Source organism: Cyprinodon variegatus, unplaced genomic scaffold, assembly GCF_000732505.1.
Source record: "Cyprinodon variegatus isolate N-32 unplaced genomic scaffold, C_variegatus-1.0 Scaffold135, whole genome shotgun sequence".
Taxonomy (NCBI): domain Eukaryota; kingdom Metazoa; phylum Chordata; class Actinopteri; order Cyprinodontiformes; family Cyprinodontidae; genus Cyprinodon; species Cyprinodon variegatus.
The window spans coordinates 1,029,549-1,046,219 of record NW_015150588.1 but is presented as its reverse complement, the minus strand read 5'-3'; the positions used below and the strand labels follow the sequence as shown (position 1 = coordinate 1,046,219).

The 16,671-nt window shown below is 37.3% G+C and overlaps 1 protein-coding gene across 1 annotated transcript; it reads left to right on the top strand.

The window, feature by feature from the left end:
* Positions 1 to 7,211: 7,211 nt before the first annotated feature.
* tmem196 (transmembrane protein 196) lies at positions 7,212 to 16,480 on the top strand. Its single transcript, XM_015376475.1, has 5 exons — positions 7,212 to 7,650; positions 12,104 to 12,160; positions 15,001 to 15,136; positions 15,610 to 15,728; positions 15,820 to 16,480. The coding sequence occupies exons 1-5, from the start codon at positions 7,486 to 7,488 to the stop codon at positions 15,889 to 15,891; spliced, it is 549 nt and encodes a 182-aa protein (XP_015231961.1). The 5' UTR covers positions 7,212 to 7,485; the 3' UTR covers positions 15,892 to 16,480.
* The last annotated feature ends 191 nt before the right edge of the window (positions 16,481 to 16,671 follow it).

Below are 16,671 nucleotides of genomic sequence, written 5' to 3'. Positions count from 1 at the left end.
GTATTAAGTTTCATATTCAATACTAAGGTTTAATTGACTAATATGGAATTATGGTTTTTATTTTATATATATATATATATATTAGATATGGCTACCCTAAGATGATTTCGGATGCCTGGCTGTTGCTTGATGGTGACTGTGACTGACAGCTGTGTTTGGAAGGCTATACATACCATTGATGTTTCATGGAGTTGTGGCTTTTAAATAACAACTGGTTGTTTTTTTTTTACCGTGTTCCATCTCAGTAGTCACCTGCATTGCAAAACAATCTAGTCAAGAAATGCCATGTTGTGGCATTAGATCTAATGACAAATTATTCCCAGAATTATGCAAAGAACTATTGAGAACAAAATTGGTAAATATGTTTCCAGACTTCAAAAACAGCCTAATAGTTCTTCAGAATTTTGATTGTTGGGTCCTCTTAACTCAACGCTAAAACTAAACACCTGCTTGTGTTGTTGAACGTGTTTTTAGACATTCTATATAAGAAGTAATGCTTCCTTATGGACCCCTGAGAAATAATTGATTTTAGCACAGGTTGTTTTTGTAAGAGCAAACAAAGCAGAAATGTATTGATTGATTGTGTAACCCTTTCTCATCTCTGCATGTCTGGCCTTCCCTTTCATCTCACCAGTCCCCTCTCTCTTATTCTTCCTTTATAGTGTAATCAGTAGTTTATCCATTTATTCACCAGGGTATTTTCTTTTGCTTGACTATTAGTTAAATGGAAACTTCTAGTATATTGTAATGCTACTGATGAAAAATGTAGAGAAATCTTAAAAGTAAGTTATGATAAATTTTCTCTTTTTGCTATTTGGTTATTGCTGCATGTGCATTTTGTAAACTAACAATTGGAGCACCAGACTGTGACACCTGACCCGCTTTCTGCATCCCATCAAGCCATGGGCAGCTGCTGGACAGAAAACAGCATGGTCACTGATCATATAGAGCTTCACTGCTCTTGAAGTTTTTTTTAGACATGGGGTTCAAACAACAAAAAAAGTTAATATTTCTGTGTTGCAAAAAAAACCCCCAAAACCTTGGCTAAGAAAACCAAGGGAAAATACCAACATTGCAGAGTTTTTGATAAACAGGGTTTTTATCTGTTGCAGACAAAGATCATTTAAATTTCATTTGGTGAAAACTAAATATATAATATTGATGTAGGATAACTAAACTGATACCTTTTTTAAATGGGACATATTGAATAGGTTGACATTAATTCAATGCAAAGCTAAACTGGCAGATACTGTATTAGCTGTTTACCACTGGTCCACTCCAATTCAGCTAAAAGGGGAGTAAACTTTGCGGCAGACTATTTTTCAAGTTCTTTAGGTTTCAGTTTGGTTGTTACAGATGTTTAGCCTGTTATTATTCTTTTATCATGTCCCTTAGTTTTACTAATTTGGACTAAATCTACAAAATTTAAATATTAAAAAACTTCATGTTTTCTTGTTCTGTTTTCCTGACTTTGTTTATATGTTTCTATGTTTTATAGTTAGGTTTCAGGATCTAATATTCTCTTTAGTTGATGAGTTTATTTAGTTCCCTGTTTTATTTTGATTAGTCTGGCCCTTTCCGTTTTGTTTCACTATAATTTTACAAGCTCTCCTTTCTCCATTGGTTGGAAGTCCCTCTAACGTAATGTTCTGTGTTGTGTTTACTAGTTTTTGCTCTTAGTAATCAGTCCTCAGTTAGATTTTTCTATCTTTATGTTGTTTAGTTTTTCCCTTTTTGAATTTTGGACCCTGGACAAGTTTCTGTGTGATTCTTTATTTTTTTGATCTACCTCTACCTCCTTCCTGCCTGCATTTGGGTCATCCATGTATTTATTACAGGGGTGCATGTAGTGTAATGGAGAGTTCTAATATAATAGCTCTATCTAGACATTTGTAGCACTGAGTTTGTATCTATGCATAGTTTGGAGTAGAAACTAAATCAGATTTTTGAAATTTACTCAGATTACCCATTTTTAATCCCATCAGGGCATCTGAGATATACAATCTTTATGTCTTTGCAGCCTATGGAAACTTCAATCTTCTTCACTTATTGTATCTCCTGGGAATGACAGCAGAATGACATTTGCCCAGTGGTATGCTCATTATGAGCCTGCAGTCATGCATGTCTGTATAATTGTTACTCAAGGAGAGGATGGCGGCAGAGAGGGGCATATTTAGGCCTCTGGGGATATCTTCATTCCTGCAAGTCCTGATATCATTTTTTTTTCAACTCATCTGGCTGATTAGAAAGTAATATACCATATCTATCACCACTCTGCTGGTGCTTTGAGACACCACTTAAGATAAGGTTGCAGAGAGAGAATTTGTGCTAGAAATAATGAAAAAAATACTGGGTACTGAAATAGTGACAACTGCCTATCTGAATATAATATTTTTCATAAATACATAGCAGCTGCTTTTTTCTTACTAATAATAATAAAAAAAAGATTATTGTAATTATAAGATTAATTATCATTTCCTTTATAAAGTTGGTAAATAAGTGTTTTAAATTGACTTTTTAATGTTGTTTAAACCACTACAGTGCTTTTAATTATGACCAACATCCTCTGAGCTATAGGCCTGAGTAAAACAAAACACTTAATGTACTCCTCAGTAACAGATGTATGGGTAAAATTATAATCTGAAACAGAAAAATATTTTGCAGCCGCAAAGAGAGTAATCCCTCTAGTGCAATTTTACCCTTACCTTCTGCACACCTGTGATCGATTTAAAAAAATATTATTTATTAATAATCTCTTGTAGGTATAATTTTCTTGCAAATCTTCATTTAGATAGAAAGAAATATCAAAATGACTGATGAAAGTTCAAAAGAACAGAATGTCCATGCAGTTTTCTCATGTGATCCATACAATGGCAATGTAACTTAAGAAGTGCGGGAGGTCCCGCCTCTCTCTCTGCTGCTGACTGGGCAGCTGTGGCAGATGTGACTGCAGCAGGAGAGAATAAGTTGTTTCTTTATAAAAAAAAAAATAAGCAGGGTTGGCTTAGGTTGTACTGCACAGGATGGCACTACATCAAGTTAACAGTTATTTTCACATCCTGTTCAGTGAGGCAGTTGGAGCATTCTTTTGATCTGAATAAATTTCATTTAGAAAGCACTGAAGTAGAAAAAAAAAGTCACACTCATGAGTGAATTGTAAGGCAAGAGCCATGCTGAGCCAAATCTAAATGCAACCTATCTGACCTGTACGTTAAAACTTTGTGCAATTCTGTGTTAATAGAGTCATTGCCAGGCTTTGTCGTCTAAATTTGGTGTTCATCTATTCAAATGTGGGTTGAATTGTTTGTTCTTTGGCTTTGTTCCAAGTGTTTCCTAGAGGGGGCTACCAGTCTGGTTATCCGGTTGCCATTCTTTAGTTGTTGTTCCAATGAGTTGCTATTTGAATCCACTATTGAGGTTATCTCAGTGTTTTGAGATGCAGGTAAGTTCAGCACTGACAGGGTGGTATAATTTCCATAACCAGCATTTACTTCTACATTCACTTCCCGCCTGTCGTGATCTTGATCCTGGTTTGTTTCTGCTCCCGGACTTCTGAACCTGCCTGCTCCTGTTCTGATCTGTTTGCCTGACCTGTCTTCGGACTCCTGTTGGATTCTGCCTGCTTACAACCTTGGACCTGTCTCCTGACCGACGTATATCTTCAGATCTCTGATCTTCTGGCCTGGACTTTTGCTACCTCATCGACCCTGGTTTTGGCTTCTCCTTCTGGAAACTCCTACTCTTCCTTGTCTGCTTGCTTCTGTTCGTCAGCTGGCTCAGCAGCCCTCTTGGCCTCGAATGGAAAATCATCGGGCTGGATTCCACTCCAGAAAATGTGTGTTATGTCAGTTTGGTTATGCTTCAGGAATGTGATCCAAAGATGCCCCTAAAAGTTTTTTCTAAAAGAACACTTAGCTGATTCATCACAAAAGCACTGTTGTGTTATATCAGCATTTGGGTGAGCCCATTTTGATTTCCAAATAAAGAGGAAAATTGGCTTTGCCTAAAGATACATAAATGATACTCAAAGTTTGCCAAAGTACTTCCTTATTTTTAAACATATAATTAAATCCTCCTCAGTGACATTATAAAAGTAAGTTAAAGAACCAAATGCAATCCCTCTCTATAAATTTCTCAGAAGTTATTAAACATGCTTTGTTTGATCTAAAATAATATCTTTGACAAATGTTAATGGTTTAAAAATAAACAAAATTTGCAAAAATCTGGAAAGAAATATTTATATAGATTATGATATTTCTGTATCTTCCAATTTAGGGTAATCATTTTTTCCCCCTGTAATTAATCTATCAGCCATTTGAACTATTTACGGATTTAGTTAATTTGTAATTGTCTGTAAAATAAAATACACAAAAACTACTTGATACTTTTTGTCTGTTGGGGGCTCTAATCAGTAATATCTTCTGCTATTGAGTCATATTATTTACACACGCATTAGCGTGAGGGGTTGAGCGCAGCAGGAGGATCCCATGCCAATGCTGCCCTCATTGGTAAAACCATCTTGGGCAGCTGTCTAAGTCTCCCTTAAAAGAAACCACCACTGATTACAGCTAAACTGCTCTGTTCTAAGCTCAAACCATTTTCCAACCCTTAAAAATGTTTCCAGTGTGGCATTCTACAAAGAGCAATTGTCAGTATTTCTCACTCTAACTCTGTCAGTTAATGTAATTTCTTAAATGTATGTCTCAGGTAGCCATAGCTAGTATAACCAGATAATGGGTATGGGACCCAAATTTTTTTTACACAGAAGATATTTTAATTTTTAAATCAAGTCATCATTTGAAAGCTTGATCTTGTATTTACTGGGGGGTTTTTTCTGATACTGAGAGATCTGACTTATTTAAGCACAGAAATGTTGAAGGTAGAAAGCTCTTGTATATGTTTTTTTTTCCATTATAAGGTTTTGAAGAACCTTACAATGTATTGTCAATCCTTTTTTAAAGTTTCCATTAAAAAGCTGTGTACTACTTCTGCATTTCCTTTCAGCAAAGGCTCTCCTCTTGTCAGAAAAGTTTTTAACAATTACTAATCTGTTTTGAAAATCAATATGCAGGCCAATTGTGGTTTATCCATGCCAGTGCTGTCATGTTTAGTAACCAAAAATACACCTCTTAAATCATCCACTTTCTATATTTATACAAATATAACCACAGTATAACCACAATTTGGATGTGTATAAAAGAAAAAGTGACTAAGACAAATGTTCAGATATTCATGACTTCATAACCAGATGGGGATCTGATTGAACTTACAGATAAGGTCACACATAATGATTAATGTCAAAAGCCTGAACACAGTGCCAATAACAAGAGACACAGCTATAATTAAAATCTGTTGTTCTGACTCTAAACATGAAAATCTCAACAACTTAAGGTTCTAATGACTGATTTTTAAATGATCAAGTTTGAATTACTCAATTTGTTTATATTAGTTTTTTCCAAAAGGTTTTTGAGGACTGAATGTTACCCAGTTCTAGCTGCCACCATTGCCCTTCAATGTTCTATTATTTATATCTAAACACTCTTGTGTTACTTTCTCCAAATAAAAAACAAAACAAAACATTTTCTAGGCTGTAGTGTAAAATGCTGAGCTGTGCACAAAGCACTTCTAAATGGACTCTAATCTGAAGCTTATTCACTCGTTATGTAACATGTTACTTATTACTCTGTGCAGTTTCAAACTTATCTTAGGGAATTTCCTCATAAAAACATTAATGTAACTAACAGTAGGACATACAACATGAAAACAATTGGAAAGATTCAGGTTTAAGAATTTTAACAGTAAACGGTAATGTCTGGATTCCTTTTTCCAGGCACAAGTTAACTGTGCTTTTTCAACTTGAAAATGAAGGCTGCTAAGTTTATCTCCAAAGTTAAACAGTGTCTGAAGACAGAAGGGTCTGGTGGATTTGAACTTGTTGGTATGTTAAGGGGTCATTCTGGGCTTATCTAAGAATTACAGGCGCTCCATCTGAGCTCAGTTCTGAGGAGACAGGGTGCACGTAAACCTTACTGATGCAACATGGAGCAGCATGGTCAGCAAACTATAACTCATGCTGGCCATAAAATATCATCACTGTTTATGGTACCACCACTCAGGAGAAAAAAAATACAACCCAGGAGTAACATTCCCACAATGAAGAAATCTAGAGAGTCCATATCATAATACCTTTTACTGTGCTGTCATTTGATCATTGATTGGTCAACCCCCCCTTTGAACAAACAAGGGAGACACACAGCAACAGTCTGGCTCAGTTTCTGCATGTCTGTGTTGTTTTACATTCTTGTCCTCTTGGCTTGTTTCAAAATGTGATTGTTAAAAGATGTGGTTGTTCTAAATTTAAATTGAAAGAAAATAAGTTTTAATATTAAACCAGTACAAAAATACATTCAAAACAGCCTGTGTTTTTCATATGAATGATTTAAGGAGCTATGTACATAATATCCAAACAGGGGATGAAAAACTTGTCACCTACCTTGGTGGACAGAGGACCAGTGGTGCTGATTGTATGACAGCCTTGCTTCTGTCAATCTCCCACACAAAGGCTTCAATTGTGTGTAAATGGGTAAATTTCTCCATATATAATGAAACTTCATAAACCATCAAATTAGTACAGGCCACTAAGCACAATACATGCAGTTTCTGAGTCTCAGAAACAGTCTCAGAGTTTAAATAAAACTTTAACCTCTTCATCCAGTCTTCATTAAAGCAGCAAGTGACAGATGACAGAAAGGGAAATTGAGGTCAACAACATGAAAGTGTAGATCAGATGTGGGTGTTGATACTTAAGATTAAACATATGAATAATTATCTTCTGATCGGATCTCCCAGCTGTTTAACCTGCCAAATCTATGCCATAAGTATTAATCCAAACCTAAGGCAAAAGAAGGTCCAACACCAGTAAAGTGTATCTGATAAAGTGGCCAGGCAGGTTTTTGCATGTAAAAAAAAAAAAAATCTAAGTATGGTTTTTAAAATACTATGAAAACTTAAATAAATGATCCAAGTCAGCAGTGGAATCTGAAATCCCAGAAATCTTGTTTACGTCCTTGTTGTGTTCACCTGTTCATAAGTACAGTAGTAGTCTCTGTATCGTGTTTCGATGTGCGTGTACGCGCGCTCTCGTGCGCGCGTGCTTGCAGTGGCTTTTTAGCACCGTGGACAGCGCCATGCGCCACAGACGCGTCTGTGAAGCTGGGGAACTTATGACGAGCGCTTGTTGCTCAAACATTTTAATTCGGAGGATTTCTCAGCAGTTTTATTACTTTGTAATAGTTTTCCCAATATATTTTACAAGTTTTAAAGACTTTCTTTTCTAAGGGGATAGATTTTAACGGATAAGCCCCTCGTCCTCCTGCTTGTATAAAGGAGCGGAGCCACGCCGCCCTCGGAACGCCGAGCAGCAGGGTCCTCTCTCGACTTGTGCTCGCCTCCTCCTGCTGGAGCTGGAGAGATGCCCGGGGGAGGATGTGCTCCAGCCGCAAGATCCTGTGGAGCCTGCTCCTGCTCTCCTTGGTGGAGGTGGGCCTGGGTGTGGCGAGCATCGTCCTGGGAGCGGTTGGCATCAGCTGGGTGCGCGGGGAGCACCCGCCACATCAGGGCGACGCTTCTCCGGTGTGGAGTGGACTCTGTGTACGTGCACCGACTGCTGTCCTCACTTGTTTTGTAATTCACTCCAAAGGATAAGTACATGCCAAAGGATAGAGCAGGAGAGAGCTGTATTGGCTATTTTAGTGTCATTTTTCTAAAAAGGATTATTATACTATTGGTCTCAAGGATTATTGAGACCAATAGTATAGATCTTTACTTGCCTTTAAAAGCAAATTAAATTGTTTTAATCAGAGACTTTAAATAGCTCAATGGATTCTTCTAAGAATTATGTGAAACACTAAGACTAAACTAAACGTAACGAAAAATTTTTAGAACTAGAAACAAACTGATAAAGTAATAACTAAGTGATCTGATAAAGTAATAGGTGATCTAATAAATTGTTGCATTGCAGCAAGAAGGTTCTGGGTTCGATTCCTGGCCCCGGGTGTTTCTGCATGGAGTGTACAGACTGGTGACCTGTCCAGGGTGTCTTGCCCATAGACTGCCGGAGATAACCACCACTGCAACACTGACAGGAGTAATGGGAAGAAGATGGAACTAACAAATGAAAAACTAAAACATTAAGATAGTAAAACAAAAAAATTTTAAGCTACTTTAGTGCATACATTTGTCCTTTCAGTGACAAAACTACAGGAAAGCACTCCCTACGCCATGTAGACTATTTCTCAGAAGCTCAAGATTGGTTTTATTAATTCATGCTTGACTCGGTCCTTAGTGCCTTGGAGGGTCAAAGCTTTTATGTCCAATCATGCTCTCAGACTTCTAGGAGTATCTCCTCTTGTTTCAGCTGCGCCCACGACAACGTCATTTTGATGCCAGTACCATTCTGTAAAAAAGTTTAGTTTCAGATGGATTCCCAGAAGTTTAAGGACGTTAATGTAACAGCACTGCTCCAGCTAAGATAACATTTCCTATTTGTCAATCGCTAATCTATGTGTTTACTATAAGTGCTTTACTAAAAGGAGCACTTTGAAGAGGACTTCTCAGACAGGAGATTTAAACCGTCAAGCAAAGTAAAATGTTATGTGATAAATTATATATATTAAAAGAGTTTAGTTGCTTGCAGACAGGAATATTAATAAATATATTTCTGCTATGCTTTGCATGATAGACATGTCATGCAGTGTGACATGTACAGCTCTCTGTTGATTCCGTTGTTCTGGGCATTGACTGACAATTGTCTGAAGATACAGACTGAAAAAGAAGGATTTTAATTTGGCTCCCTCTGACACCATGGCAGTTTCCATTTGTAGCTTTTTTTGGAAAAGATGTGTACAAAATCCTTAAAATAAATGGTTGTTATGGATACTGGGTTGCCCAAAGTATCACTCCTTGCTGCCCCTACTCAAAATGTTAGCTTTGGAGATTTTTCTTTCCTCCTCCTTACTCTCCATCATAGTGTCCATGGAGGCAGATTGAACTTGGAGCCTTATCCAGCTGTGTTTGACAACGTTATTGGAGGTTAAAAACTTAAATTTATTGCTAATGTAGTTTGTAATCTTATAATCATTTTTTTTACTTGGGATCACCAATCAACATTTCCGTTATTTGAATATAAATATATTGTCTCTTTTTAATTTTAGATTGTAACAAAATTACATTTATTATCCAAGGCAGCAGTAGGTCATAATTTACTTAGTTAATGTTTGAAGACACTCTAAAAATAGAAATGCAGAAATATGGAAGATCCATTGATTTTATAGAAATTCTTTAAAATGGCAGAAATAAAGGAAAAGTAACTAAATCTAGTGCCCTTCCTCTGCAGCACCTGGGTGACCCCCTCTCTGAAAACCTCTGAAAAATCACAGATATTGCTCTTCTGATCAATATTCTTGAGCCCATTGTAAAGATCCATAGCTGTTTCCGATTCAAAATTGATATAAAGTTTCTTAGGGAAAATTTGTGTTTGCCCTTTTTTCTCCCAAAGTGAAACCTTAAAAAAGCAAAACCATCCAAAGAGAGGTTTCCCATTTAGACACTTGAACATCCTCAACTGATTCCTTTTAATGCAAAGGAACAGTGGCTAAACTCGGAGTAGGTCTCTAAAGGACAGCTTTCAACCTGTTCTTAAAGAGCTTAACTTTATTTCTTGGTTGTTTTGTCAACACATTAAATTAGAGAAGGGTCAACATTACTGCATATATATCTATAATCCCTCTAATCAAAATACTTGGCCTCCTCCACTTCAGGGAAAAATTTTATCGTTGATCTAGCAGGAGCTAACATGGCATAAGCCAGATTTATTTTTTGTAGTTCAATTTGAAATCTACACAGTATCAATCTGGAAAGGCTCCTGTGGAAAGTGTTCACAAAAGAGAGGGACATTCAGTAAAGTTCTTCAAGCTGACTGGCTAAATCACCAAGTGGCACCAGCCCCCATGTTGAGCTTTAAGCCAATCGTAGCAGCAGTTGGGATTGTAATATATAACATTCTTGATTCGTTTCACAACTAGTGGAGTTTTTGTTCCCATCCACAATCGCACAAATTGCATCCTTTTTGCTAATTTTTTAAGAAAGAAATAGAGGGTATTCCAGCTAAAACAGACAGAATAACAACTGCGAACTACATCAGCTAATAGCTAACATGTGTGTCCACTGGCACAGCCATGCTTGTTTTCAGCTTGAGGTTTCTGGTTTACATCATACATGTCACTGCATTTCATTGGTGCAAAACATTTTTGTATTCGATGTTAAGTAATCTATTGTCTTCTGGCAAGATGTATTTCATCTTGCTTGCAAGGTAAAGCAGGAGCATCCTCTGCTCACACTTGGTTGTAAACTTCTATGATGCAAGCTGAATTTCATTGCTTCAAGATGCTAATACAACACAGTCTGTTGAAGGTAAAGATGAGACTTGGAAGTACACAAATCTGATACCCCTTTACCTTGACTTCTCTTTAGGTTAGTGTACTTTAGAGACCAGAAACATGTCTGGTGACGTGGACCAGCCATAGCAAAGCACAGCTCTGGCACTGATTGTGTGCCACTGACAGACAGAAATTCACTAAACTCCTTGTCTAAAGCTAACCTTGTTCTCTGTTAGTTTTTCTGTTTAACGTTAACTTCCTTGATGAAAACTGTTTATTTTTTATACTCTAATAACACCAGAGGGAAATTACTTCTCTGCATTTAACCCATCCCCTTGGGGAGCAACAGGCTACCTTTGTGGGGCGCCCAGGGGAGTGGTGGATCGAACTCACAACCTCAGGATTCAAAGCCCTATGCCCTAACCACTAGGCCGCTACTCCCCCGGAAGTCGAGTCAGTCCCCAGACCCACACAGACACTAAAAATTTTCCTTCCTCAGCATAACAACTTTGCAGAGGTGGAGTGGTGGCCTAGTGGTTAGGGCATAGAGCTTGGAGTCCTGGGGTTCTGGGCTTGAGCCCCACTCCCACAGACTGCCTTTCTGGGTCTCTGAGCAATATCTTTAACCCCTGATTGCTCCCCGGGCGCCCCACAAAGCTAGCCCATTTCTCCCCAAGGGGATGGGTTAAATGCAGAGTTAAATTTCTCCAATGTGAGATCAATACAGTTCAATTATTATATCATTCACTACCAATAGCTAGATAAACATCTGCAATAAAACCCTCAAACATTGGGCATTAGGATTTAGTGTACCCAACTTGCCTGGAGTTGAGAGAAACTCCCTAAGGTGTTGATTAATTCACTGAGGTATTATTAATCTCACAAACAGGATCATCTGCTAGATGTCCCAGCTCAAAGTTACTGTTTGTTTTGGTAGGTCTGTCCATTGACCCTATCAGGTCAAACAGCATCAAATGTTAACTTCTTTCCCTGTAGTAATTTGACCAATGCAGACGTAGAGATTATTAGCCCCCTTTAGTCTGGGTTATAGTCTGCTTATTCACTCTGGATTCCCCATTGTGCTTCCTTTTAGGTCTTGCCCCAGGAGGATGTCCTTGTCCCCTTGCAGTTGGGCAATGCGTGTCTTGTTGCTCTTTTTTCTGTGAAGGCAAAAAAGATCCCAAATTGTTCTCTACAAGAATTTTAAACCTTTGCGATTCACTAAAAATGTATTCTTATTGGCATATTCCTCTGTTTTTATTCCCTTTCAACAGGGAATGTAAGCAAACTTGATACAGGCAACAACAGTTGACACAGAAAAGCTCATTTTCAAACATATTCACACTGCTCCTATCAGCAAACAAATACAATACACAGCTCGCTGAGCTGTTTCTATGTGAGTTTGTTCTGCCAGATTAGCACAACCTGCAGTTTTCTCTGAATTACTTAGACCTACTGTGGGACAACAGGGCTTCTTCCCAAAGGAGCACTGTTTTAAGAAAATGCATGTGAGTGAGAGCAGAATTTCCTATTCTGTTTTTTAAAATGATTGAAGGAGATTAAAAACACATTTCGCCATTTCCCAAGCAATGATTTTATGGATATAGAGCTCAATACAAGTTTTACAATAGTGTTGTTGATGAACATGTTTTTTTTATTTCTTTCAGTTTTTACTCTGTGGGATGTGTGGAGTGCTCTGTGCTCGGAAGAGGACAGGTCTTATTGTAAGTACTGTAAAGTTTCCCCATGAAGACCTGTAAACTACTTTTTTGTCTTCTAGATTTTGACCTAAATGCAGCAAAAGCATTTTCTTGTTCCAGAACAAGACAAGAAAGAACAAATTGTAACAGAAATTGTTGAGCATATTGGGAGTGCATATGTAGTAGAGATCAGACAGTTTGTTCTGCTCTTTAAAATCTTAGATTAACCTTTGCAAGTATTGTTTTAAAAATTTGCCTTTCTATTTTACAAAAAATACCACCTTTGTGTAAGATCGCTAAAGGGACCCCCGGGTCAATTCAACTTTGGCATCTACCAAAACAAGATACTTGACTAATGCAATGTATATGTCAGATGAAATCCTGTCCATTAAATAAGACTATGACCTCTGAGTCATTCTGACTCGGATCAGTTCAGGTCAATATCCTAAAATGTCAACCAAATTCTCAGTCTACAGGAGCAGCTTCTGATCCAAACTCCCTATTTCTTAATAACCATATCATCATGGAAAGCACATTTTTTATGATGCATGTGACTTCCTTGAATTGCTTTTTTTTTTAATGTATTGTACATGTTGACGTTGCTATTTTAAAAAATGCCTCTGACATTCTGAAATCCCCTTCCTTTAATCTAGAGTATATGAATTATTGAATTACATTAACAAGTACAGACCAGGGCCGCATTGAAAAGGTTTTCATACGCGTGTGAGATGGATGTCTTTTACAGTTATGTGGAAAAAGATTGACAAAATTGTAGATTTTACATCAAGGAACAAGTCTAATACCAGAAAAAAATAAAATAAAAAATAAAATATATATATATATATATATATATACATACATACATATATATGAATAAATAATGCAATAATAGAATAATTACAAGATTACAAGCTGTTCATGAAATAGTTCTCTTGATTTACATAAAAACAGCAACCATTAACAAACATTAAAGATCAAGATTCATATTTATTTATAAAACCATGCTTAAGTAGAACTGAAAAGTTAATAAACATATTTCAACGTTCAAAAAGTGAAAAGCAACATTTTTATAGATTTGTTACACACAGATTAATGTTTACAACCTCTATTTCTGTTATTCAAGTTAATGATACATTTATATAGATATTTCAATACATATTTGTATCAAGTACACAGGAGATTACAAAAATATTTTGATAAACTTAAAATAAAACACAGCGTGTGCTTTGATACGGATACCTGAGGAAATGAGAGGTGGCAAGCGGTCACCTCTCTTCTCTTTCTGTCACTCTTTCAACCTTTTTTACAGTGTGTCTCCAAGTCCTAGTGTTTCTCTTTGACTCTGTCTCCTGCAGGCAGTGCAATAATGATGGATCAATGTCATTCCAATCTGCTGTAACTGAGACGTCTCCCTGTCTCACTCTGTCTGTCCAGAGCTTTTTCTTTCTCTTCATATCTCTCTTCTTCCTCACTCCAATATGTCTTTCTGCTATGTATTCTGGCTCATAGTTGCTGTCAGTTTGATACCCATGCTCCCTCCATCTTTCCTTTTTCATCTTCTTCCATTTCTCCTCCTCTCCCTCCCCCCGTCTGTGGGGTGATGATTGCATTAGCTCGGTTTGGCTCCGGACCCCTGCCAGCCGATTTCCACACTTCTCTGGGTAATGACTGAAATCTGAGATGCCCTTTTGCATGCGGTTAACGCACTAACTGCCTCTGTACTGGGAGCAATGAGACAATACCTGCAGTGCAGAAACAAACACACACACATGCATTCTAAATCAATGGAAAGTATAATTGCGTAATTCTGTTGTTCTGATAGCAGGGTAATGGAGATGCAATCATTTCCCAGGTGGAGCCTTTTGGGAGAGTAGAAATCTCAAATTGGGTTGGAGTTTTGCTTTGCCTTTTAAAGTTCAAACAAGGGTTATCCATATGAAGTGATTGATATGATAATACTCAAAAGGAAATCCAACAAACATAGAGCCAACTCATCCACCAATATACCAAGATAGTGGGGAAAATACTTTCCAAATCTGTGATTATTTATTAAACATAGAATCAACTGTGATAGAAATCTAATTTCCCAATGTAAAATTAGATCTATTTGTTGTGATGTTCATCACTAACCACCATAGCTAGTATCTAAATTATGAAAATATTTCAGATTAAAGTTTGTTTGGTTAGTGTATTGCTCATATGACACCTTGTGTCTTATGAGCAATAGGGATGTCTAATTGATAGACACCAGGGTGTCTAGCTTATAGTTAGTGTGGCTCAGGTTATCCTGAGCTTTCTCTATAGTTATGCTGCTATAGGCTTAGACTGTCGGAGGACAAAGGGACCATTTTTCATCATTCTGCTTCATTCTTTATATATTCTCCCATTCTGTATCATTTGTCAGTTCAATCTCTAACATTAAGCTCTCTCTACTTTTTCTCATAGTAGCTTTATCTGGTCTGATCTATTCGGCTGTGACACCATCCTGGAGGAAAGAAGCAGAGGGGTGTCAGCACAGCCGACTCCCCTCTGGTTCTTTTTCTATGTTTGCTTCTGTCTCGTTGAACCCCAGCTGGCCTCGGCAGATGGCTGCTCACACTGAACCTGGTTCTGTTGGGGGTTTCTTCCTGTTAAAAGGGAATTTTTCCTCTCCACTGTCGCTTCAAGCACGCTTGGTGTAAGGGATTGCCTTCGAATCACTGAGTCAATGCAATCCACTGGTTTTTCTTAGATTGGAAACTGAATCAGTTTGACTGTATGATCTGGTTGAACTCGTTTTGGAGATTACATGTGTTGTGAATTTGAACTATAAACTGAATTGAATTAACTGACATGAAAACAATTTATCTTTCCTTGTCTTTCAGATGATCCTTTTCTCAGCATGTTGCATCTGCGGCCTGATTGCCGGGATTCTGAACTTCCAGTTTGTTCGGGCGCTGAACAAAAGGCCAAACTCAATGCAATCGATCCACCTGGCAGCCATGACACTGGCTGGTCTGGGTAAATAAAGAGAAACTTCACAACACAACATGTGATGAGACAATGAAATGCAACGGAAAACAGTTCTCAATGTTTACAACAGTTAAAATACAATAAAATACATTTTTAGACTGGACATAATATTCCCATGCATATTTTTACTGTTGTCTTAAAAGGATCAGTTATGAATCTGTATCTAATCTTCGTTTTTTGCTCTCTCTATTATTTGTACTCTGAGTGCAAAGTGCATGCATGTTCATATTGACAAGAATGATAAAATGAAGGAAATCACTAAATACTAATTACCTTTTATTAGAAAACACATTTTTCATTATGCAGACACATTCATCGAATGATATGTGACTTCAGTGCAATCTATTATTGAGCATTTTATTTTTATTTTTATTACATCCTTTAGGAGAAAAAAAAGGCATTAATATAGAGTGCCTGAAGAATTGATATTGTGGATTTAATAAATGCCTTGCTTTCTCCAGGGATCTCAACATGTACCTTATCCACATGGCTTACCTGTCGACTGGCCAGCTCTGAGCAGCAGAGGATGTTCATGGAGAGGGAGCACTCACTGCACCATTCACACGAGATGACAGAGAAGGTAAGACCAGACAGAAAGAATATTATAAACGGCAAGACTATATATCTTTGGGATATATTACAAATGTGTCTCATATATTTGTTCTTTTCAGGAGGTCCTTGACAACTCAAGTAATGGCATTCCTCAGGTCTCCTACAACGGACACACTTCAGCGTCACCTTAAGGATTTGACAAACACCAAAACCAAGACCGTTTCTGCAATACTGTCTGTGAGACAGAAGACTCAGCCTGTGGCTAACTCAACAGTGTTCTGTCCTGAATACACAAGAAGTGGACCAGGACTGTGTCACTTTGGAAACCTTTACTGCTGTCAGAGACAGAAGCAAAGCTTTTTTTCCTCCTGAATTATTATGCAAACACAGGTTCAAAAATCCTAAGATCAGACCAAAGCAAGGAGGCTGAACGGTTGTTTGGAGGACAGCTCAGGTGAACTATCTACATGATAATCTGCAGGAAGGATGGATTTTTACTTTGAAAGCACAAAGTTAGCATGCAGCTGATCAATATGAATCAAAGAGCTATAGCTGTTTATTCTCACTGTTCTTACTCACTTTCTCTTTTTAGTAATCAGTTTAATGAATGCAGTCTGAGATAGCCAACAGTCAATTGTATGTAATGTCTAATGATGGAATGCTTTGATATGACAACACGGTGATAAGTAAATGTACTGTACCATGTAACAAAGTTTGCACATCAGGTATCTATAAATCATTATTTTTATAATGCTTCTTATAAAGTAAAATTAAATAAAATATGGCTGATATATGATGCAGACTGGCTTTGATTGTCTAAGACTTTATTGCAAGAGTTTTTGTATATCTAGGTTTCTAATAATTCTCTGTTTTATTTTGTTAAGAATTAATCACAGATTTTACTTCAATGCAAACAGTGCTTTGGTTTTTTTCCTGTTTTTTTTTTTATCCAACCTCTCCATGACTTTTCT